The sequence below is a fragment of the Scyliorhinus canicula genome, chromosome 12, assembly GCF_902713615.1.
Source record: "Scyliorhinus canicula chromosome 12, sScyCan1.1, whole genome shotgun sequence".
Classification (NCBI taxonomy): Eukaryota; Metazoa; Chordata; class Chondrichthyes; order Carcharhiniformes; family Scyliorhinidae; genus Scyliorhinus; species Scyliorhinus canicula.
The window spans coordinates 108,958,765-108,980,580 of NC_052157.1; the positions used below are offsets into that span (position 1 = coordinate 108,958,765).

The 21,816-nt window shown below is 49.9% G+C and overlaps 1 protein-coding gene across 4 annotated transcripts in view; it reads left to right on the top strand.

Annotated features, from left to right (window-relative positions):
• The first annotated feature begins 8,708 nt into the window (after positions 1 to 8,708).
• The window catches only part of LOC119974650 (rhomboid domain-containing protein 2-like), a 69,660-nt gene continuing 56,552 nt past the window's right edge, over positions 8,709 to 21,816 (top strand). For 2 of the 4 annotated variants that reach the window (XR_005462546.1, XR_005462545.1), the window contains exon 1: positions 8,710 to 9,046. Coding sequence is in view for 2 of the 4 variants with exons in the window: in XM_038813722.1 (XP_038669650.1) it covers positions 8,818 to 9,046 (229 nt within the window). In the remaining 2 variants the exon portion in view is untranslated. Of the gene's footprint in view, positions 9,047 to 21,816 lie in introns of all 4 variants that reach the window. The other 2 variants (XM_038813722.1, XM_038813721.1) reach the window with 2 other exon arrangements.

Consider the following 21,816-nt stretch of genomic DNA (forward strand, 5'->3'; position numbering starts at 1 on the left):
TGCCTTCCGCCTCAAATTGAACCTGCATATTGATCATAATTGCTACCCCGCTGGACTTAGAATCCAAGTCCGAGTGGAAGACCTGGCTAATCCAGCTCTTCCTTAGCCTAGTCTGGTCAGACACTTTCAGATGTGTCTCCTGCAACATAATTACGTCCGCCTTCAGAGCCCGCAAATGCGCGAACACACGTGCCCTTTTAACTGGCCCATTTAATCCCCTGACATTCCAGGTGATCAGCCTGGTTGGGGGGGGCACAACTCCCCCCCACGCCGGTCAGCCATAACCTTTCTCGGGCCCGCCCCCAGCCCGTGCGCCGCGCCATTCTTGGCTCGCCTCTTGGCCGCCTCCACCCCCGACCTCCTTTCCATGACCTACTTCAGATCCCTCCCACGTCAGCAGAATAACACCCCTCCCTCCCCCCCTCTAGCAACATCCCCCGGTAGCCCCACCCCTGCCATCCATTGGCTGTATTCTCCCCCCACCTGACTCCCTTGACTAGCCAATCTGCTAGCCCGGTGACTCATCACTCCGGCGCCCACCTGTCTCATTCCCATTGTTTCCCCGACCTCATCCCCACTCCCCAGCACACCATCACCCCCTCCAACCCACTGGAACAATCTCACTAACACAGGAATGTCAAACAAAATGTAAACCTCAAACAGCCCCGCGAGGCTGCTCCAGGTGCAATGCAGTTTCCGCCGAATACACAGAAAAGTCTTAACCCACGTCCCTTTCCGAGCATTAATAAAATAACTCTGCAATACCACATTACCCCTACAACCCCCCCCACCCGAAACAAACCTAACAAACCATAAACATAAATAAATCGAAAGCCCCCAACCCACGTCTTTAATCCCCATTGCTGACCGGCCACCCCTATGTTGCAATACCGGCTCCAGTGCACTCAGCGAGCCCAACAAAAGGTATCCATCACAGCAGAAAGACCCAGGAAAATAAAATAAAAGTAACAAAAACAGGAAAAAGACCATACGAGGGGGGGGGGGGGGGGGGGGGAGGAGAACTCCCCTCCCCCCACACACCCCCAGGCAAAAATTGCCCACACAAAAAACTAAAAAAAAACCCAAATACCCCACATGGCACCTTTAAAACAGTAAACAGTTGACCAACAGTCTAGGCACAATCGGCTTCCCTTCAAACGGTAGTTCTCGAACCCTAGTTTGCATCTGTGGGACCTCTTTTCGGGACCAGCCCCTGATCCCTCGCAAAGTCCATCGCACCTTCGGGCTCGGAGAAGTAGTGGTGTTGACGCTGATGCGTAACCCAAAGACGGGCCGGGAACGCAGACCAAACTTCACGTGCTTCTGGAACAACACCTCCTTAACCTGTTTAAAGGCTGCTCGCCACCTGGCCACCTCCTGGCTTAGGTCCTGGTAGATGCAAAGAACACTGTTATTCCACGTGCTGCTCCTGGCGCTCTTTGCCCACTGCAGCACCCGCTCCTTTTCCACAAACCTGTGGAATCTAATCACCATCGGACGGGGGGGACCCCCCGGACGCACCTGTCTCGCCTGCACTCTGTGGGCCCCCTCCAGCTCCGGCGGTCGTGGAAAGGCTTCAGCCCCCATCAGCTGCATCAACAGGTCCGCCACAAACGCTGTGGCATCAGCTCCCTCAGCCCCCTCCGGGAGGCCGATGATCCTCAGATTTTGTCTGCGGGCTCTATTTTCCAACTCCTCTACTCTGTCCAGCAGTCTTCTCTGCCTCTCTTTCAACCCGTCGACTTCTAGCGCCACAATCGTCTGCGCATCCGCCTGCTCCTCCACCGCCTCTCCCAGCTCCTTAACTTTTTCGTCCTGGGCATCCAGCCTCTGGTTCAGCTGATCCACTGCCTTCTGAAGTGGGTCCAAGTTATTCCGCTTCAACGACTCAAAGCTGCTTTTAATAACCTGCAGCACGTTTTCCAGCGCTTGCTGGATTGCTGGGTCCGAGGTCCGCAGGTCCGCCATCTTGGGCGCCGGGTCAGCTTCCCCTGCACCTTGCCTTTGTCCCTTCCTCTCCCGTTTCCGTTGCTTCCTGTTCTCCCGCGGTTCCATACAGCGCTGCCCGCTCCTCCGCACCTCCGTGGCCGTCCTTTCACAGCTCCACAGTCCCGCTATATCGGGGAACAAGGTCCTTAAGCCCCGCCGGAGTGAGAGCCCCCGAATGTGCGGCTCACTCACTCATTGCCGCAACCGGAAGTCAGTGCCGTGGAATTTTTAAAGAGCTTTGCGGACCAGCTGGTGCCGCTGCTGTTGGAGATGTTTGAAGAAGCAGAGGCAAGATGGAACACACCCGGAGACGATGAGGCGGACTTCCATTTCATTTTTATTGAAGAAAGATAAGTAACCGGTGGAGTGCTGTCATACGGGCCGATATCTCTACTAACTGTGGATGCCAAGATTTTTGCTAAGGTGCTGGCGCTCAGGATGGAAGAGTGTCTTCCGCAGTTGGTTGGGGAGGACCAGACATGGTTTGTGAAGGGCCGGTGGTTGTCCTCAATGTGTGGCGTTTGTTGAATGTGGGGCTCTCCCCATCGGGAAGGGGGGGGGGGGGGAGCAGGGTGTTATTGTGGCGCTGGATGCAGAGAATGCCTTTGATAGGGTGGAGTTACCCATTTGTGGTGTTGGAAATGGTTGGGATAGGGCCCAAGATTGTGTCGTGGGTTAAGTTGCTTTATAGGGAGCCCAATGTGAGTGTCCATATGAACAATTGGAATTTGGGATGTGGATTTGGGGGGGTTGCCGTTCCAGGTGGCGACCTCCCACTTTAGGTATCTAGGAGGACAGGTGGCTCGAGATTGGGCCCAGCTCCGTTAATTAAACTTCAGGAGCCTGGTGGGTAAGGTCAAGGCAAATTTACAGAGGTAGGATAGCCTCCCTCTGTAATTGGCTGGCTGGGTTCAATCGATAAAGAAGAATATTTTTACCATGGTTTCTATTTTTATTCAAATTGGCCTGCCGGTGTTTTTGCTGAAGGTGTTTTCTCAGGGGGTGGAGTGGTTGATTACTTCATTTATCTGGGCGGGGCAAGTTAGCCAGAATTCGGAAAATGGTGTTTCAGATGGGTCAGCAGTTGGATGGTTTGGCTCTGCTGAATTTGATTTATTACTACTGGGCGGCGATCGTCAAGAAGGTGCTGGGCTAATATGGGGACCAAGAGGAAATTTGGGTTAAGATGGAGGCGGATTCATGTAAGGGGTCAGGGAGGGTTGTGGGTGCTGGTGATTTTAGAACATACAGTACAGAGGGAGGCCATTCGGTCCATTGAGTCTGCACCGACCCACTTAAGCCCTCACTTCTACCCTATTCCCGGAACCCAATAACCCCTCCTAACCTTTTTGGTCACTGAGGGCAATTTATCATGACCAATCCACCGAACCCGCACGTCTTTGGACTGGGGGATGAAACCGGAGAACCTGGAGGAAACCCACACAGACACGGGGAGAACGTGCAGACTCCACACAGACAGTGACCCAGTGGGGAATCGAACCTGAGACCCTGGCGCTGTGAAGCCACAGTGCTATCCACTTGTGCTACCGTGCTGCCCTGGGAGTGATAGTACCACTCCCATTATTCCCAGGGAAATACTCGGGCAATCCAGTGGTGATAGCACCTTTGAAGATTTGGAGGCAATTTCGGCAGCATTTTCAGTTAGAGGCTGTGAAGACGGCGCCTGTTTAAACTGGCTAGATCTGATGCTAGGTTCCGGGGCTGGGAGAACAAAGAGATGGTAGGAATGAGGGATTTGTTCCTGGGAAGTTCGCAAGTTTGGAGGAGTTTATGGAGCAATAAGGGATCCCACGGACCAAAACTTTCCGGTATCTGCAGCTGTGGGATTTTACAAGGAAGATCTTTCCGCGTTCCCAGTGATGCCACCCTCCACGCTGTTAGAGAGAGTGCTGTTGGTAGCGGGCATGGAGGAGGGGGGTACCTTGGGGATTTAATGGCGAGATTATGGTTGATTCAATTAAAGGTGGTGTACAGAGCACATCTATTGAGGCTGAGGATGAGCCGGTTGTTTGATGGAGTGTGGGTGGAGTCGACCAATCATTTTCACATGTTCTTTTTATAATCTTTATTCGTGTCACAAGTAGGCTTACATTAACACTGCAATGAGATTACTGTGCAAATCCCCTAGTCGCCACACTACGGCACCTGTTCGGGTACACTGAGGGAGAATTCAGAATGTCCAATTCACTGAACAAATACGTCATTCGGGACTTGTGGAAGGAAACCGGAGCACCCGGAGGAAACCCATGCAGACACGGGGAGAACGTGCAGACTCCAAGCCGGGAATCGAATCTGGGTTCCTGGTGATGTGAAGCAACAGTGCTAACCACTGTGCTATTGTGTTGCCTATCTGGTCTTGCCCTGAGCTGGAGAGGTTTTGGGGCTTGTTCTTCAGCACCATGTCGGCAATTTTACAAATGGATTTGGAGCCCAATCCTCGGGGGGGCACATTTGGGATATCGGACCTGCCGGAGCTGCAGATGGGGTTGGGGTGGAGGTTTCAGCCTTCGCGAAATCCGCATGCAGCCTTACCCTGGGGCTTCTTGGCCATTCTGAAAGGTGAAGAGAGGCTGAAGGAGGGTGTTTCTGGTGTTCTTAATACGCTGGGCGTCTTTTAAAAAAAATAATTTTAATTAAGATTTTCACAAAATATAAACAACAAAACAATATTAACAGAATAACCATTGTAAAAACCCAAGAACAACACCCAACCCCCTACAAAAGCAACTACTAAATCGAAAACTAAAAAAAAAGCAAACAACAGAAAGGAAAGAGATAACACCCGCCACATCCCACAAACCCATGTACACACTTCTCCCTCCCCCCCAAACCCAATCCCCCCCCCAACCCAATCCCCCCCCCCCCCCCCCCCCGGTTGCTGCTGCTGCCGGCCTATTTCCCTACCGTTCCGCCAGGCAGTCCAGGAAAGACTGCCACCGCCTAACGAACCCCTGTACTGATCGCTGGGTGTCTTTTGACGACCTGTTCAATGTCACCATCGATCCCTGGCCACAAGACATAAGACCTTGCCAAAATCTTCATAATTGAAGCCCCTGGGTGACTCCTATGCAGGTCCTGCAGGATCAATTCATGGTCCATCTGCGGGATGACCACACAAGCTCTCCACAGGAGGATGCTGTCTTCGACGCTCAACTCCTCCTATTTCAAAACACATGGCTGGAGGGCTGCCTGGGGGAGTACCCTGTATTCCGCTAATGTGATGAAACATCACCAATGTGGGATCTCTGTGTGCCCACGTGTGGCAGTTACTGGCAGTGTATACATGGTTTAAAGTTGCCGTGGCTTCGTCCCCCATTGGTGGAGGGAAAGGGCTCACAGGCAGCGGAAGACAATTGATGGTGTCAGCATGAGCTATCTGGAACCCTGGGCGATGCTGAAAAGTGTTTTCATACGCTTCCAGCTATAGAGCCTCGTGCTGAATCCAGGCCGACGCTATGTGTGTGCTCCACATGCAGCCTGGTGTCCAGGGGGAATGCCCTGTTTACAGTCCGTTTCTAATCCCCGTAGAGGCGAACTAACTTGCCCGGCTTCCTCGCCTGAACCACTGGTGTGACCTATTCCGCAAATCACACAAGGCTTATGATGCCCAAATCTCCAAGCTGTGAAACTCAGTATCCATCTTTGTGAGCCAGGCATAGGGAACTGGTCGTGCCCTGAAATATCTGTGCTGGGTCTTTGGGTCCACATAAATGCATGTGCTGGCTCCTTTTATTTTGCCCAGGCCCTCTTGGAATACCTCTGGATATTTTCCGAGGATCTCATTCACGTTTCCGGTACCCATCCAGAAAATCTGCAACCAATCGAAGCGGGGTATTGGCAGTCAATCATGGCCCAGCAGGATGGGTCTGGGCCCTTGCATTACTATCAAAAACAACCTGACTGTTTGTTGCTAGTGGGCCACTGAGTGCATGGTGGTTCCAATGATGCATAATGGTTCCGCAGGATATGTCGCTAATCTGGCCTTGGTGTCGCACAGATTCAATGGCATTCCCGTGTGAAACTGGCGGAACGGCAGATGACCGCTGATGGAAACAGCAGCCCCTGTGTCTTTCTCCATCACCAGGGGCTGTCCATTTACCTGCAGTTTAATGCGAATCGGCGCCACTTTCAGGGCAATGATGCATTTTAATTACATCATATTTTCCTCCTCAGGTGAAAGGCCATGGCTCGAGACGACCTCATCGTCTGTCCAGGGCAGCGCATTCTCTGCCAATTCTGGCAGCTTTGGTTGCCAAGCATTCTCCGCCCTTAGGCTTGGCAATGTTGCCGAATCTCCCGCTTGTCCTCTGGGGAGGTGTCCCACTCGTCTGTGGTGGCCCTCGAATGTTGACTCCAGACGTAGTGTTGTACTCTCCGTTGCGATTTTGATGGTGACCTGACTATTTTAGCACTGCCCTGGAAGGTCGCTGGAGTGTAGGGATCGAGGAACACAATGGATACTGTAGTCCATGGAACCTTGGGAGGTCCTGAACCCTTTTTTCTGTGGTCTCGCGGAAAGTACTAGTTCAATAACTCTCTTCAAATTGGCTCTGCCAATAGCTTCCCCTGCACAGCCATGTTATTAATTCTTCACACCAGCTGATCCGTCAACATCTTGGAAAGGGTTGACCCAAACTCGCACTGGTCAGCCAGCCTTCGGAGTCGAGTCAAGTAACCCGTAACGGACTCCCCAAGAGTCCACACACAATATTGAAACAGTGCCGTTGCACGATCACAGATAGTTTTGGATCGTAATGGTTAGACACCAGCTCTACCAATTCGTCAAAGAATTTTGAATCCTAGCAGCTGTGTACGTGAGGCTTTTTATAGTGCCGAAGGTTGGAGCCCGCAGGCAATCAGGACGATTACCTGTCGGTCCTCTTCAAGGATGCCGTTGGCCTCGAAAAACTACCTCATCCACTCTATGCACTGAGTCCAATCTTCCTCTAATTTCCTGAAGGCGGCATATTTAAAAGACTGCCCAACGCGTTGCTGCACAGCAAACCCCCGGAGTGGATGGGATGTCCAGAATCGGAGTAGTTTCTTTTACTCGTCACCAATATTAAGACCCAGGAAGCCGAATGGTAAGGTGAACATCGATTTATTTACAGTCACAGAAAGTCTGCCTGTGGCAGCGAATATATTTACAGAGTAGAGCAGGGGTGGGCAAACTTTTCCGTGCAAGGGCCACATTCAGAAATTCACAATTTTAAAGGGCCGTATAGTATATTAAGTAAAATAATTACTTCACCCGGTTATGATTCTGGGCGCCTCATATAGAACATAGAACAGTACAGCACAGAACAGGCCCTTCGGCCCTCGACGTTGTGCCGAGCAATGATCACCCTACTCAAGTCAACGTATCCACCCTATACCAGTAAGTAACCCAACAGCCCCCCCCCATTAACCTTAAAAAAAAATTAAAAATTAAATTTTTTTTTTAAATGACTTGGTGGGCCGCATAAAGACCTTTGGCGGGCCGCATGCGGCCCGCGGGCCGTAGTTTGCCCACCCCTGGAGTAGAGTCTCGTTGGGATAACCAACATGTCGGTCCCTGTCTGGGCCGGCCTTTATACAGTACTAAGTTCTTATGAACCTCAGCTGGGTGGGCCACCGCCCACTAGCGGGGAAGCTCATATTCTACATGTCCCATGGGGAGATTAATCATGGTATCCCCGTGGGCCCCGAGGGGGTTATTACACAAACATTGGTGGCCGTAGTTCACTGGGCTCAACCAAGGACCTTGGATATGTTTTATAGGGCCCAATCAACTAATTAAAAGAACACAAATTAACTGGTGCACAAATTAAAAGGGGCCGTTCCCATAGAACATACAGTGCAGGAGGCCATTCGGCCCATCGAGTCTGCAGCAACCTACTTAAGCCCTCACTTCCACTCTATCCCCGTAACCCAATAACTACTCCTAACCTTTTTGGACACTAAGGGCAATTTAGCATGGCCAATCCATCTAACCTGCACATCTTTGGACCGTGGGAGGAAACCGGAGCACCCGGAGGAAACCCACTCAGACACGGGGAGAATGGGCAGACTCCGCACAGACAGTGACGCAGCGGGGGATCGAACCTGGGACCCTGGTGCTGTGAAGCCACAGTGGTAGCCACTTGTGCTACCGTGTACAAACGGAGAGCAGCCCAAAAGGAATAAAGAGGAAATGGAAACTTAAAAACCATCAAACCAAGATAAAGCAGTCCAACCCCTGCGGTGCCCACCAAGCACGGAAGGCCTCGAGGGTGCCCATGGACACTGCATGCTCCCTTTCCCGGGACGCCCCGCCGCGAAAGAGGGGAAGAGAGTCTGGTTGGATGACCCAAGGACCTTGGACCAGTGGTACTGGTACTGACCGTGTGCTAGCCCAGGGTGTTGTGGCACACTATGGACAGAATTCAAAGGAACTTAATTGGACGCAAGGTAAGTGACTTTGGCAAGCCATAATCTGCCATGAGCACATTATAAGTGACCCTCTAGTGAAGGGCCAAAGCCCCAGCAGCAAAAGAGCAGAAAGAAAGAAAATATACTTATATACTTCAGAAGTAAAGTTTAATTAAAAACCATTGATTAAAGGGTCTAAACGCAGTTGGAAGTATAATGCAGTGGGAAGAGGAAGAACATTTTGAGATTTGTAGGGGGGGCGGGGGCAGGCGGCTGGTTGCCATGGCGTCCGGGCTGTGGTCTCCGGGCGCGCACGCGCGCTGCGTCACTTTGAGGCCTTGAAGCCGGGCCGCGGGCGGGGTGCAACTCTCCTGAGGGGAGCAGCGGCAGCAGCGCGGGTGGGCGAGCAGGAGGAAGATGAGGGCCATGGCGGGCAGGAGGGAGGAGCCGTCTCCTCGTCCCGAGCAGCAGCGGCCCAGCCAGCCGACCAGCCTGGTGCAGATAGTCAAGTCCTTGATCCCCGTGCTGCCCTGTGCTAACGTCTCCACAGCCCTGCTCGGATGGATCATATTCTACCTGAGCTGCAGATGCAATATGTTTGACGGGCACACCTTTACCCTCGGCCACTTCCACAGCCGCCTGCAAGGTAAGGATGGTGTGGGTCCTGGAGCCCTAGAATCGTGAGGCTATGTGGTATGGGGGATTCCTTTGTCTTTTGTTCCATGACACGTTTGTCATTTAATCTCACCCCTCCCCATCCTGACCCCTAACCTCTCTTGACCTTCCCTTTTACCCCCAACTGACCACCCCACCTCCCCCACTCCACCCTTTTTCAACAGCATAAAACTCTTTTTCAACAGGATAAAACCCATCAGATTTCTCCAATTCATAATATTTATTAGTGTCACAAGTTGGCGTACATTAACACTGCAATGAAGTTACTGTGAAAATCTCCTAGTTGCCACACTCTGGCCCCTGTTCGGGTACGCAGAGGGAGATTCAGAATGTCCAATTCACCTAACAAGCACATCTTTCGGGACTTGAGGGAGGAAACTGGAGCACCAGAGGTTCCAAAGAAGAGTCCTATTGGACTCGAAACATTAACTCCGCAGATGCTGGGGAAATTTTCTGTTTTCATCTTGTTCAGGGCCCAGTTGGGCACCTGGATAGTGAGATGTTAAAAGTTCCATTTGACATACTTGAGCACCCAGCGGTACAATGGTAGCATCGTCCAAGTCTCAAAGCATTTGGATGATGGATTGGGTATGCAGTGAGTAGGTGGGTGTTACTGTGAGACGTGAGCATAGTATATGTGTGTGTGTGGTCATACGCAGGTATGTGTCCGATCTATAGCCGGAAATGGGTGGAAGCTGAAAAAGCATTTGAACCAGTAGTTCAACACAGGCTCAGATTCTCAATCATTGTAGTGGTTGGGGAAGGGCAGTAGATAGGTGAGATACTTTTAAATGTAGCAGACTGAGACAGAATTTGCAGTATAACCAGTCTCGCCCAAGAAAAAAAACATCATCTTGATGTTGAGAGGAGCATCTTCAGTGCCGTTGTGATGATCAGTGGCCCAGACGCTCAAGGGCCACAACCTGCTAAGCCAAACGTAGAGAGGAGCTCATCAAGTTCAGGGAGGCAGTCTGTGTTTGCCAGAGAGAACATTTTGAAAAACATCTTAACTGCGATTCTGGCCAGAATTCTCCAGATGTTGGGATCGCCTATTCCCGCTGGGAGCGCACCCCGCCTGTGGGTTTCCCGGCAGCTTGGGGTGGTTTCAATGGGAAGTCACATTGACAAGTGGTGGGAAGAGAGAATCCCACCGTCAAGAAACACATCGCTGGGGCACCAGAGAATCCCGTCCTCTGTCTGACTCAAATGTCCTCAACCCCCATTCCTGGTACTTCATCCGGCTTCGTCTCAATTCTACCTCAGTCTGGAGTTCAGTTGAAAAAGCCGTTTGACACCTGAAAATCACAAAGCAGATGGAATCCTGGCTGAAATTCTGAAAAGCAGTGGCGAAACACTTCTGGCATGGCTGTATTGTCCATCTGTGAAGAAAGAGTGCATATTAAGGAATCTTGAGCACATTGTGATGTTGACTATATTCAAGATGGGAAAACAAGTCAGAATGTGGTAACTACAACGGAGTCTCCCTACTGACTGCCACAAGGAAGATGATTGCCAGGATTTTCTTCAACTGTTTCCTCCCAATGGCTGAACAGCTCTTTCCAGAGTAACAGTTCCATTTTGAACATCGTGAGGCTCCACAGATCTAGAATCTCTAGTGCAAAGTTGAGTCAGCACCGACCCTCTGAAAGAGAGCTCCACCAAGGCCCACTCCCCCACCCTATCCCCGTAACCCTGCACATTGATCATGGCCAATCCACCTAACCCTGCACGTCTTTGGACTGTGGGAGGAAACCGAGCACCGGGAGGAAACCCACACAGACACTGGGGGAATTTGCAAACTCTTTTCTTTTGTAAATTTAGAATACCCAATTCTTTTTTTCCAATTAAGGGGCAATTTAGCGTGGCCAATCCACCTACCCTGCACATCTTTGGGTTGTGGAGGTGAAACCATGCAAACACTGGGAGAATGTCAACTCCACACGGACAGTGATCCAGAGCCGGAATCGAACTCTGGGACCTCGGCGCCGTGAGGCAGCAGTGTTAACCACTGCACCATTGTGCTGCCCCAGAACATGCAAACTCCACACAAGATAGTCACCCAAGGCTGGAATTGAACCCGGTCCCTGGTGCTGTAAGATAGTAGTGCTAACCACTGCCACCATGCCGCCAATGATCTTAACTGATGTATGTGGCTTTTTCTGACCTCGCAATAACCTTTGGCTCTGTGAACCGTGAAGGCTTATGGAGTATCCTCTTCAGATTTGGCTGCCCGTGACGACGATATGCTGAGCAGTTGCACATCTGGTGGCTCTCTTCCCGTGGACCTGAAAAATAGCCAGTTTTCAATGAAAATGTGCCAGAAAACGCAGCAACTCATTCCCCAACCGTAAAAAGATAGAGGAAGGAAGAAAGAGAGGGGAAATATAAGAAAAGATGCCCGGAAAAAGCCAAACAAGGGGCCGATCAGAGACCAGGACTGGAAGGGGTCAGGAACGGCAGCATTCGGACGAGCCAACCAACACACGAGGCAGCAAAGCGCAGGTTTTGCCGGAGTAGGAAGAGCAGGGCAGCCAAGGACAAACCTCTTCTGCACCTGGTTGGGGGGGGGGGGGGAAGAGAGCTGGAAGGCATCCTTTATGGAGGCCCTAAGGGAGCAACAGCAGGAGATAAAAGGCTGAGATGAAAGCAAACATTCCAGCTGCAGTGAAGGACGCAGTGGCCGTGACTCTGACCCAAATACAGCTCACCCTGAGCAGCATGGACAAGAGACTGGCAGCCCAAGAGGCTGCCATCAAGGACAAGAAAACCGCGACCGATCAGAGTGATTTGATTGTGGGGCTAGAGAAAGAGGTGGCGACACAGGGCAGTCTGAGGGATAAAGTGGAGGATCAGGTGAACTGCTCAAGGAGGCAAAACCTGCTGATTGTGGGCCTACCGGCGGGAATCAAAGGCGGAGATCCCATGGTCTGCATGGACTCAGATGCTTGGCAACCTGGTGGGATGGGAGACTTTCCCCACCAATCAGAACTGGATAGGGCACACTGATTGCTGTGACCGAAACCCGGTGCTGGGGAACAGCCGAGGGCAGTAGTAGCCAAACTGCACCGGTGACAATATTGAGTTCTTTACCCGTCAGTCCGGCCTCAATAAAACTCGAGATGGATTTGTAGGTATAGTATTATTTATTTTTAACCAACTTGCAAGGCTGACTCCCTCCACAGAGACTCAGAACACACAGGCGTCTTCTGAAGCTCCAGAACTGAGTGAAATCGGAGACAAAGAAATCTCTGCAAATATCATTCAAATGGCATCAAGTTTCACATACAAGATTCCCATAGGTCATCCTATACACCTCCTGACCTGGCCATATATCCTGATTAGCTCACTTCGCATTCCTCAACCCTGGGCCTCTTGTTACCCAGCATCCTTTCCCCCATCCTCCACGAGGCACCCCTCCCCCCTTCCTGGCCATGCTTTCTGAATCCCTTTGTCCTTTATTTGTGAACTCACTCCTATCAGACTGGCTCACATCTACATTATTCTAACTAATATTTTAACTAACTATTTTATATCACATTCGTTTATTCAATTCCTCACCGGTACCAGGACAGACAAAGAATCCTGCGTTGGGTCAGGAAGTCCAAGAACTGTAGCTGGGGAGGACATGCATAAGGATATCTCCGGACATTGGGGCTGATCTGGCCAGGAGATGGGCGGAATTTAACAGGGCAAAAGCAGCCCTGTACAAAAATGGTGTCCACATGTTCTGGTTTTTCCCCAGATTGGCTGGATACTGGATAGCCTTCTTCGAGGCAATGTCCAAAATGGTGGCGATGAGGGTGCAGCTGTACCCAAAAGTGGCGGTCTTTGGGGTTTCAGACCAGCTAGATCTCTTCATGGGGAGGAGGGCGGACGCCCTTACCTTTGCCTTCCTGATGGCCCGGTGTAGAATCCTACTCGGCTGGCGGTCAGCAGCACCACCTAAAGCTGCAGACTGACTGTCGACCTATCGGAATTTCTCCAAATGGAGAAAATCAAATTCGCCATCCGAGGATCAGAAGATCGCTTCCTCAGAACATAGGAGCCAATCACCCAACTCTCAGGGACCTGTTTGTGGCCAACGAACAACCAAATAGATAAACAAGTAGCCAAGAGCCAGGGGAAAATAGCCAAGGCATGAGAGAAGAAAGGAAGGGAGGGAGGACTGGGCGTGGGGGGGTGGTTGTGGGCAGTGCAAGAGGGAGTAGTCAAACACAGCCGAAAAGAAAGGGGAGCAGCAGAGTGGGAGGGGGGCAGGGAAGGGGTGGGGGTACAGGGAGGGAGGAAGGACGACGGGAGGAGAACTGCAGAGGGGAGGAAAAAGGAGAGAATACGAACTGGAGGGAAAGCCCAGGAAACGACAACGACCACACAGCAGGGCAAAAGAGAGTAAGAAAGTACAAGAAGAAAGTACGACGGACCGCAGAAGCGGAGGCAAATGCACAAAAACAAAGAAAACCAACCAAGAGATGCAAGTGACCCACCCGGTTCGGTTTTTGCTTGCTTTGTATTTAACAAAAAAAGCAGAAAAAAGGCGGGGGAGAGAAAGGCTTTCTCATGGCATGTGTAATGAAATTCTCTCCTCTTTGCTTCTCTGTATATACACTTCCCCTGTTAGTATCATATCACCCTAGGGCTTTTGGTTTTGAGTTTTGTTCTTTTTGGTTTCTTTTTGTGTGTACACTAAATATGTCATGCGTAAAACCCAATAAAAACATTCTTTTAAAAAACAATTTGGCTGCCCTCCGAAACTTGTCATGATCCTCCAGCTACTCCTCAATGACATGATCCTCTCCAATCTTAAAAACTCGATTTCAGTGAAAACTGACATAACATCGTATCTGAAAGAAGGCACATCTTTAAACTCTTTCAGTACTGCACTGGAGTATCAGGGTGTTGATCACCATCTAATAGTTGGAAGCAGTCACGTCGTACAGCTGAAGCTTCAGACCCTATTGCAAGATTGATGATTGCACAGGAGCTGAGTGCAATAATCAGCAGTACAATACTAATTGAATACAACTGGTAAGAAAATCTTTTGGAATTTTGGACACTGTGTCACAGTCTCAGTATAATGGGTGGCCAATTAGGCCTGAGATGAGGAGAGTTTTCTTTTTATTCAAAAGGATGGGAATCTTTGGAATTCTCCTAAAGAGGTATGGATCTATATATTTGTGTGTGTCTGTGCCTGTGTGTATATATAGAGAAATACAGCACAGAACAGGCCCTTCGGCCCACGATGTTGTGCCGAACGTTTGTCCTAGGTTAATCATAGAATTTTGGACACTAAGGGCAATTTTTCATGGCCAATCCACCCAACCTGCACATCTTTGGACTGTGGGAGGAAACAGGAGTATCCGGAGGAAACCCACGCACACATGGGGAGGATGTGCAGACTCCACACAGACTGCAACCCAAGTCGAAATCGAACTTGGGACCCTGGAGCTGTGAAACGATTGTGCTAGCCACAATGCTACCGTGCTGCCCTTAAGAAGAAATTAATCTACACCATTATTCTACCCTAATCCATGTACCTATCCAATAGCCGCTTGAAGGTCCCTAACGTTTCCGACTCAACTACTATCACAGGCAGTGCATTCCATGCCCCCACTACTCTCTGGGTAAAGAACCTACCTCTGACATCTCCCCCCCCCCCCCCCCTTATATCTTCCACCATTTATCTTAAATTTATGTCCTCTTGTAATGGTTTGTTCCACCTAGGGGAAAAGTCTCTGACTGTCTACTGTATCTATTCCCCTGATCATTTTATAAACCTCTATCAAGTCGCCCCTCATCCTTCTCTGTTCTAATGAGAAAAGTCCTAGCACCCTCAACCTTTCCTCGTAAGACCTACTCTCCATTCCAGGCAACATCCTGGTAAATCTCCTTTGCACCTTTTCCAAAGCTTCCACATCCCCCCTAAAATGAGGTGACCAGAACTGTACACAGTACTCCAAATGTGGCCTTATCAAGGTTTTGTACAGCTGCATCATCACCTCACGGCTCTTAAATTCAATCCCTCTACTGTACTAATGAATGCTAGCACACCATAGGCCTTCTTCACAGCTCTATCCACTTGAGTGGCAACTTTCAAAGATCTATGAACATAGACTCCAAGATCTCTCTGCTCCTCTACATTGCCAAGAACCCTACCGTTAACCCTGTATTCCGCATTCACATTTGTCCTTCCAAAATTAACAACCTCACACTCGTCAGGGTTTTTAAAAAAATAAAATAATTTTTATTGAAATTTTTTGAAAAATGTATAGCAACAGAACAATAATAATAATAACAATAATAAACACCCCCAGCACCCGTAACAACGCATATAACAAACCCCCCCACCCCCCACAAACCCAATAAACAACAAAATAAATTAACAATAATTAAATTAACATAAACAATACCCCCCCCCTGAAACCCCTCCCCACCGGGTCGCTGCTGCTGCTGACCAAGTTCCTTATCGTTGAGCCAGAAAGTCGAGGAAAGGCTGCCACCACCTAAAGAATCCCTGTACCGAGCCCCTCAGGGCGAATTTGACCTTCTCCAGCTTAATGAATCCCGCCATGTCATTGATCCAGGTCTCCACGCTTGGGGGTCTCGCGTCTTTCCATTGCAACAAGATCCTCCGCCGGGCTACTAGGGATGCAAAGGCCAAAACATCGGCCTCTTTCGCCTCCTGCACTCCCGACTCCACCCCAACTCCAAATATCGCGAGTCCCCAGCCTGGTTTGACCCTGGATCCTACCACCCTCGACACCGTCCTTGCTACCCCCTTCCAGAATTCCTCGAGTGCCGGGCATGCCCAAAACATATGGGCATGGTTCGCTGGGCTCCCCGAACACCTAATGCACCTGTCCTCACCCCCAAAAAAACTGCTCATCCTCGTCCCGGACATATGAGCCCTGTGCTGGATGAGGCCAAGCCTCGCACATAAAGAGGAGGAGTTCACCCTCTCCAGGGCGTCCGCCCATGTCCACTCCTCAATCTGCTCCCCAGCTCCACTTCCCACTTAGCTTTCAGCTCCTCTACCGACGCCTCCTCCACCTCCTGCATCACCTGGTAGATGTCGGACACCTTCCCATCCCCGACCCACACCCCCGAGAGCACCCTATCCCTTACCCCCTGCAGGGCAGCGAAGGGAACCCCTCCACCTGCCGCCTAGCAAACGCCTTGACCTGAAGGTACCTGAACATATTCCCCGGGGGGAGCTCAAACTTCTCCTCCAGCTCACCCAGGCTTGCAAACCTCCCGTCAATGAACAGGTCTCCCAACTTCCTTATGCCTGCCCTGTGCCACCCCAGGAACCCGGCATCAATGTTCCCTGGGACAAACCGGTGGTTCCCCCGCAGCGGGGCCTCCACCGAGCCCCCCCTATGTCGCCTCCACTGCCCCCAAATCTTGAGGGTAGCCGCCACCACCGGGCTTATAGTGTACCTCATTGGAGGGAGCGGCAACGGCGCCGTTACCAGTGCCTTCAGGCTCGTTCCTCCACAGGACGCCATCACACTCGTCAGGGTTAAACTCCATCTACCACTTCCCAGCTCTGCATCCTATCTATGTCTCTTTGAAGCCGACAACAACCCTCCTCACTATCCACAACTCCACCAATCTTCGTATCATCTGCAAATTTACTGACCCACGCTTCAACTCCCTCATCCAAGTCGTTAATGAAAATCACAAACAGCAGAGGACCCAGAACTGATCCCACTGGTACGCCACTGGTAGCTGGGCTCCAGGCTGAATATTTGCCATCCACCACCACTCTTGTCTTCTATCGGTTAGCCAGTTCGTTATCCAACTGGCCAAATTTCCCACTATCCCATGCCTCCTTACTTTCTGCATAAGCCTACCTTATCAAATGCCTTACTAAAATCCATGTACACTACATCCACTGCTTTACCTTCATCCACATGCTTGGTCACCTCCTCAAAGAAGTCAATAAGACTTGTAAGGCAAGACCTACCCCTCACAAATCCGTGCTGACTATCCCTAATCAAGCAGTGTCTTTCCAGATGCTCAGAAATCCCTATCCCTCAGTACCCTTTCCATTACTTTGCCTACCACCGAAGTAAGACTAACTGGCCTGTAATTCCCAGGGTTATCCCTATTCCCTTTTTTGAACAGGGGCACAACATTCGCCACTCTCCAATCCTCTGGTACCACCCCTGTTGACAGCGAGGACGAAAAGATCATTGCCAACGGCTCTGCAATTTCATTTCTTGCTTCCCATAGAATCCTTGGATATATCCCGTCAGGCCCGGGGGACTTGTCTATCCTCAAGTTTTCTTGAAATATATTCAAGACAGTAAGAAGTCTTACAACACCAGGTTAAAGTCCAACCGGTTTGTTTCAAACACGAGCTTTTGGAGCACTGCTCCGTTCTCGGGTGAATGAAGAGACATGTTCCGGAAACATATATATAGACAAAGTCAAAGATGCCAGACAATGCTTGGTAATCAAATCTTTACAGATCCAGAGATGAGGGTAATCCCAGGTTAAAGAGGTGTGAATTGTCTCAAGCCAGGACAGTTGGTAGGATTTTGCAAGTCCAGGCCAGATGGTGGGGGATGAATGTAATGCGACATGAATCCAAGATCCCGGTTGAGATCGCACTCATGCGTGCGGAACTTGGCTATAAGTTTCTGCTCGGCAATTCTGCGTTGTCGTGTGTCCTGAAGGCCGCCTTGGAGAACGCTTACCCGGAGATCAGAGGCTGAATGCCCTTGACTGCTGAAATGCTCCCCGACTGGACGGGAACATTCCTGCCTGGTGATTGTCGTGCGATGCCCGTTCGTTCGTTGTCGCAGCGTTTGCATGGTCTCGCCAATGTACCACGCTTCGGGACATCCTTTCCCGCAGCGTATGAGGTAGACAACATTGGCCGAGTCGCACGAGTATGTACCGCGTACCTAGTGGGTGGTGTTGTCACGTATAGTGGTGGTATCCATGTTGATGATCTGGCACGTCTTGCAGAGATTGCCCTGGCAGGGTTGTGTGGTGTCGTGGTCGCTGTTCTGAAGGCTGGGTAGTTTGCTGCAAACAATGGTTTGTTTGAGGTTGCGCGGTTGTTTGAAGGCAAGTAGTGTGGGTGTGGGGATGACCTTGGCAAGATGTTCATCTTCATCGATGATGTGTTGAAGGCTGTGAAGAAGATGCCGTAGTTTCTCCTCTCCAGGAAAGTACTGGACGGCGAAGGGTAATCTGTCAGTTGTGTCCTGTGTTTGTCTTCTGAGGAGGTCAGTGCGGTTTTTTTGCTGTGGCGTGTTGGAACTGTCGATCGATGAGTCGAGCGCCATATCCCGTTCGTACAAGGGCATCTTTCAGCATCTGTAGATGTCTGTAACGCTCCTCCTCGTCTGAGCAGATCCTGTGTATACGGAGGGCTTGTCCCTAGGGGATGGCTTCTTTAGTGTGTTTAGGGTGAAACCTGGAGAAGTGGAGCATCGTGAGGTTCTGTGGGCTTGCGGTAAAGCGAAGTGCTGAGGTGACCGTCCTTGATGGAGATGTGTGTAAAAGAATGCAACTGATTTTGGAGAGTATTCCATGGTGAGTCTGATAGTGGGATGGAACTTATATATTCAAGACAGAAGTCAATAGATACGTGGATTTTTTTTTTGATAAACAATTTTATTGAGGTATTTTTGGCATATAAAACAATGACATTGTATAGTACTGTACAAAAAGAAAAGCAAATAACGCATAGTGCAAACCATGACTCCATTCTCGCAAGGACCTGCCTAAACCACCCACTACTCTACTCTACCCTAGCCCCCCCCCTCCCTGCTGACGATTAATTATCCACGAAGAAGTCAATGAATGGCTGCCACCTCCGGGTGAACCCTGATAGTGAACCTCTCAAGGCGAACTTAATTTTCTCTAGACCGAGAAAGCTCGCCATGTCCGATAGCCATACTTCGGTCCTCGGAGCTTTGAGTCCCTCCATGCAAACGGTATTCGTTGCCGGGCTACCCGAGAAGCAAAGGCCACGATGTCGGCCTCCTTCTCTTCCTGGACTCCCGGGTCCTCCAACACCCCAAAGATTGCCACCTTAGGAGATAATTGGGTATTGAGGGATATAAGGATAGTGCAGGAAAGTGGTAAAAGATCCGTTATTAATTTACAGCTGACTCCAAATTCAAAACCTTCTCTGCTGTATCCTGCCTGTGACAGCACATTAAAGCACCCCAAAAGCTCATGAGGCTGTCAGCAGTTTGGAGCAACATCTCCCTGGAATATCCAATGCTAAGTAAAACAAGCATTTTGTTGCTATTGCCTTCATGACCACCTACATGCGTATGGTTGCGTTTTCTGTTCTCACAAAGATGAAGACCGCACAAAGTAACTGGCTGAAATCTGCACCTGATATGCACTTTGTACCCTCCTCCTGTAAACCTGATTAGAGTGAGATTGTGAGGATAAAGCAGGCTCCCCTTTTAAGCGAACATAGCGTGGGTTGTGAAGGTTGGCCAGTTGGCAACATCTCCTATTTTGTGGGATAAAACTCTCCCTATATCTTAAGGGGCCACATTACTTGTCAGCGCGATTGGTTCTTAGGGACCAAAATTCACCAAGAGGTTTGAGGACTGTGGTATTTGCTTCACGACTCCGAAGTCTTCCTTTTGGAGTTCTCCACTGATTCTTTAGTAGTTGGTGTAGTAGTGCCAATGTTGTGGCTAAATTCAAAATTAACCTTCCAGTATAATTTCCTATACAGAGGAGAAATTTGGGTCGCTGACAATTTTGGGTGCAGGGACATCTCATATAGTCTTGACCATTTCTTCCAGGGTTCAACGTGAAATCTGATCTGGAAAGTACACTTTTTGCCTTTGAGGCAGACACCCCTGTCCTGAAACCTCTCTAATACTTCCTCTAGGCTGGCCAGGTGTTCTTCTGGTGTAGCCGGCGACTAAAACGCCATCAAGGTAGACCATCAACTTGGGAAATCCCTGGAGGAGGTTTTTCATTTGTACGCTGGAAAATAGCGCAGGCTGTTGAAAAAGGTCTTTGTGGGTATTTATTGTGGCATATTCATTATCCAATTCTAGTTGTTGGTGTGCGTGACTGAGGCCAAATTTAGAATAGGTAGGCACCCCCCCAGCCAGCTTAGCGTAGAAGTCCTTGATTCGGGAAATCGGATACTGATCAACCTGAGCACCCTGATTTATGGTTAGCTTATAGTTTACAATGTGTCTAGCTTTGAAGAACCTGGGCGTTGAATCCAGATTGACAAAGGCTTTGGCACCTTTAATCCAACCCAGTTCCTTGTGAAAGACGTCTTCATACCTCCTTTAGGACATTTCGGAGGATGCCATTGGATATTTTCAAGATTTCCAGCCAATTGAGCTAAATCTTTTGTAATCAGTCTCTTCCCATCAGATTGGGTCGATGCTCTTCCTCGACAGCCAAAGGCAGATTGGCCACCTGCCCTTTATAGGCCATTGGTGGTTCCAAGGATCTCGGTATATATAGCAGGCTTGACTGTAGCACTCTTCAAGCTTAAAGTATGAGATCCTGCACAAAGATATTAGAAAGTCTGCTCCCCCACTGAGGTCACTGAAGCACCGGCATCAATTTCCATTTTAAGGGGTTTGCTGTTTTATACTTAAGACAATTTCAATTAGGGCTATCTTATTCAATTGGACTGCATTCAACCAATTTGTTGCATACTCTTCTTCAGACCGCTTCCCCATTATGACAGGCTGCTGCTATTTTATTTGCATTGGCGCACTTTGCCTCATGCGGTAGGTGGTTGAATGTGCCCCCTTCGGACTTTTGGTGGCCACTATGGAGTGAACGTTTGCACATTTACCAGCTCCCGCTCTTGGTGGTTTTTTAATGGCTTTTAAGCTGGATTCCTGTGGGAATTTTGCGACATCAGTGGATAAAAGCAAGAGGAGAAGAAGGCGACCCTTATTTTATGGATCTGTACCCAAGTAACAATCGTGAAAGAAGTCAAAAGTTGGTTGGGAGTGAAGCTCAAGAGTTTGGTGTATGCAATGGCAGAGAAGCAAGGTTCGACCACATCTGCTGACGACTCGACGACTTTTAGGAGATGGAGACCAGATGGCAGTAGCTGCAGAGGGGAGGTGTGGGACATGGGCTAAGGGCGAGCCTAGGAAAGGTCATAGCTGATCGATTGGGGAGGCCCCCCCCCCGGACCAGACTGGCTACGTGGGACGATCGTGGACTGAATGGGCAGGTTAAAAGGGCCCGTGTGTTCGCACACTTGAGACAGCTAAAAGCAGACGTGGCCATGTTACAGGAGACACACTTAAAGCTGAGAGACCAAATTAGACTGAAGAAGGGATGGGTCAGGCAGGTATTCCATTCGGTACTAGATTTTAAAACAAGGGGGGTGGCCATCTTGATTAACAAAAGGGTGGCATTTGAGGTGGGGAAAAATGGAGACAGATCCGGGAGGCAGATTTATTATGGTTCTCGGGAAACTGGAGGGAATGGCAGTGGTGTTGGTAAATATATATGCCCCCAACTGGGATGATGTCGCGTTTGTCAGGAAGGTGCTGGGAAAGATCCCGGACCTTGACTTGCACCGGTTGGTTATGGGGGATGACTTCAACACGGTCCTGGATCCGAGAATGGATCGGTCGAATTCTAGGTCAGGAAAAGTATCAGCAATGGCGAAAGAACTGCGGGGGTTTATGGAGTGCATGGAAGGGGTTGATCCGTGGAGATTTGGGAGGCCAAGGAGCAAGGAATATTCATTGTATTCCCATGTAC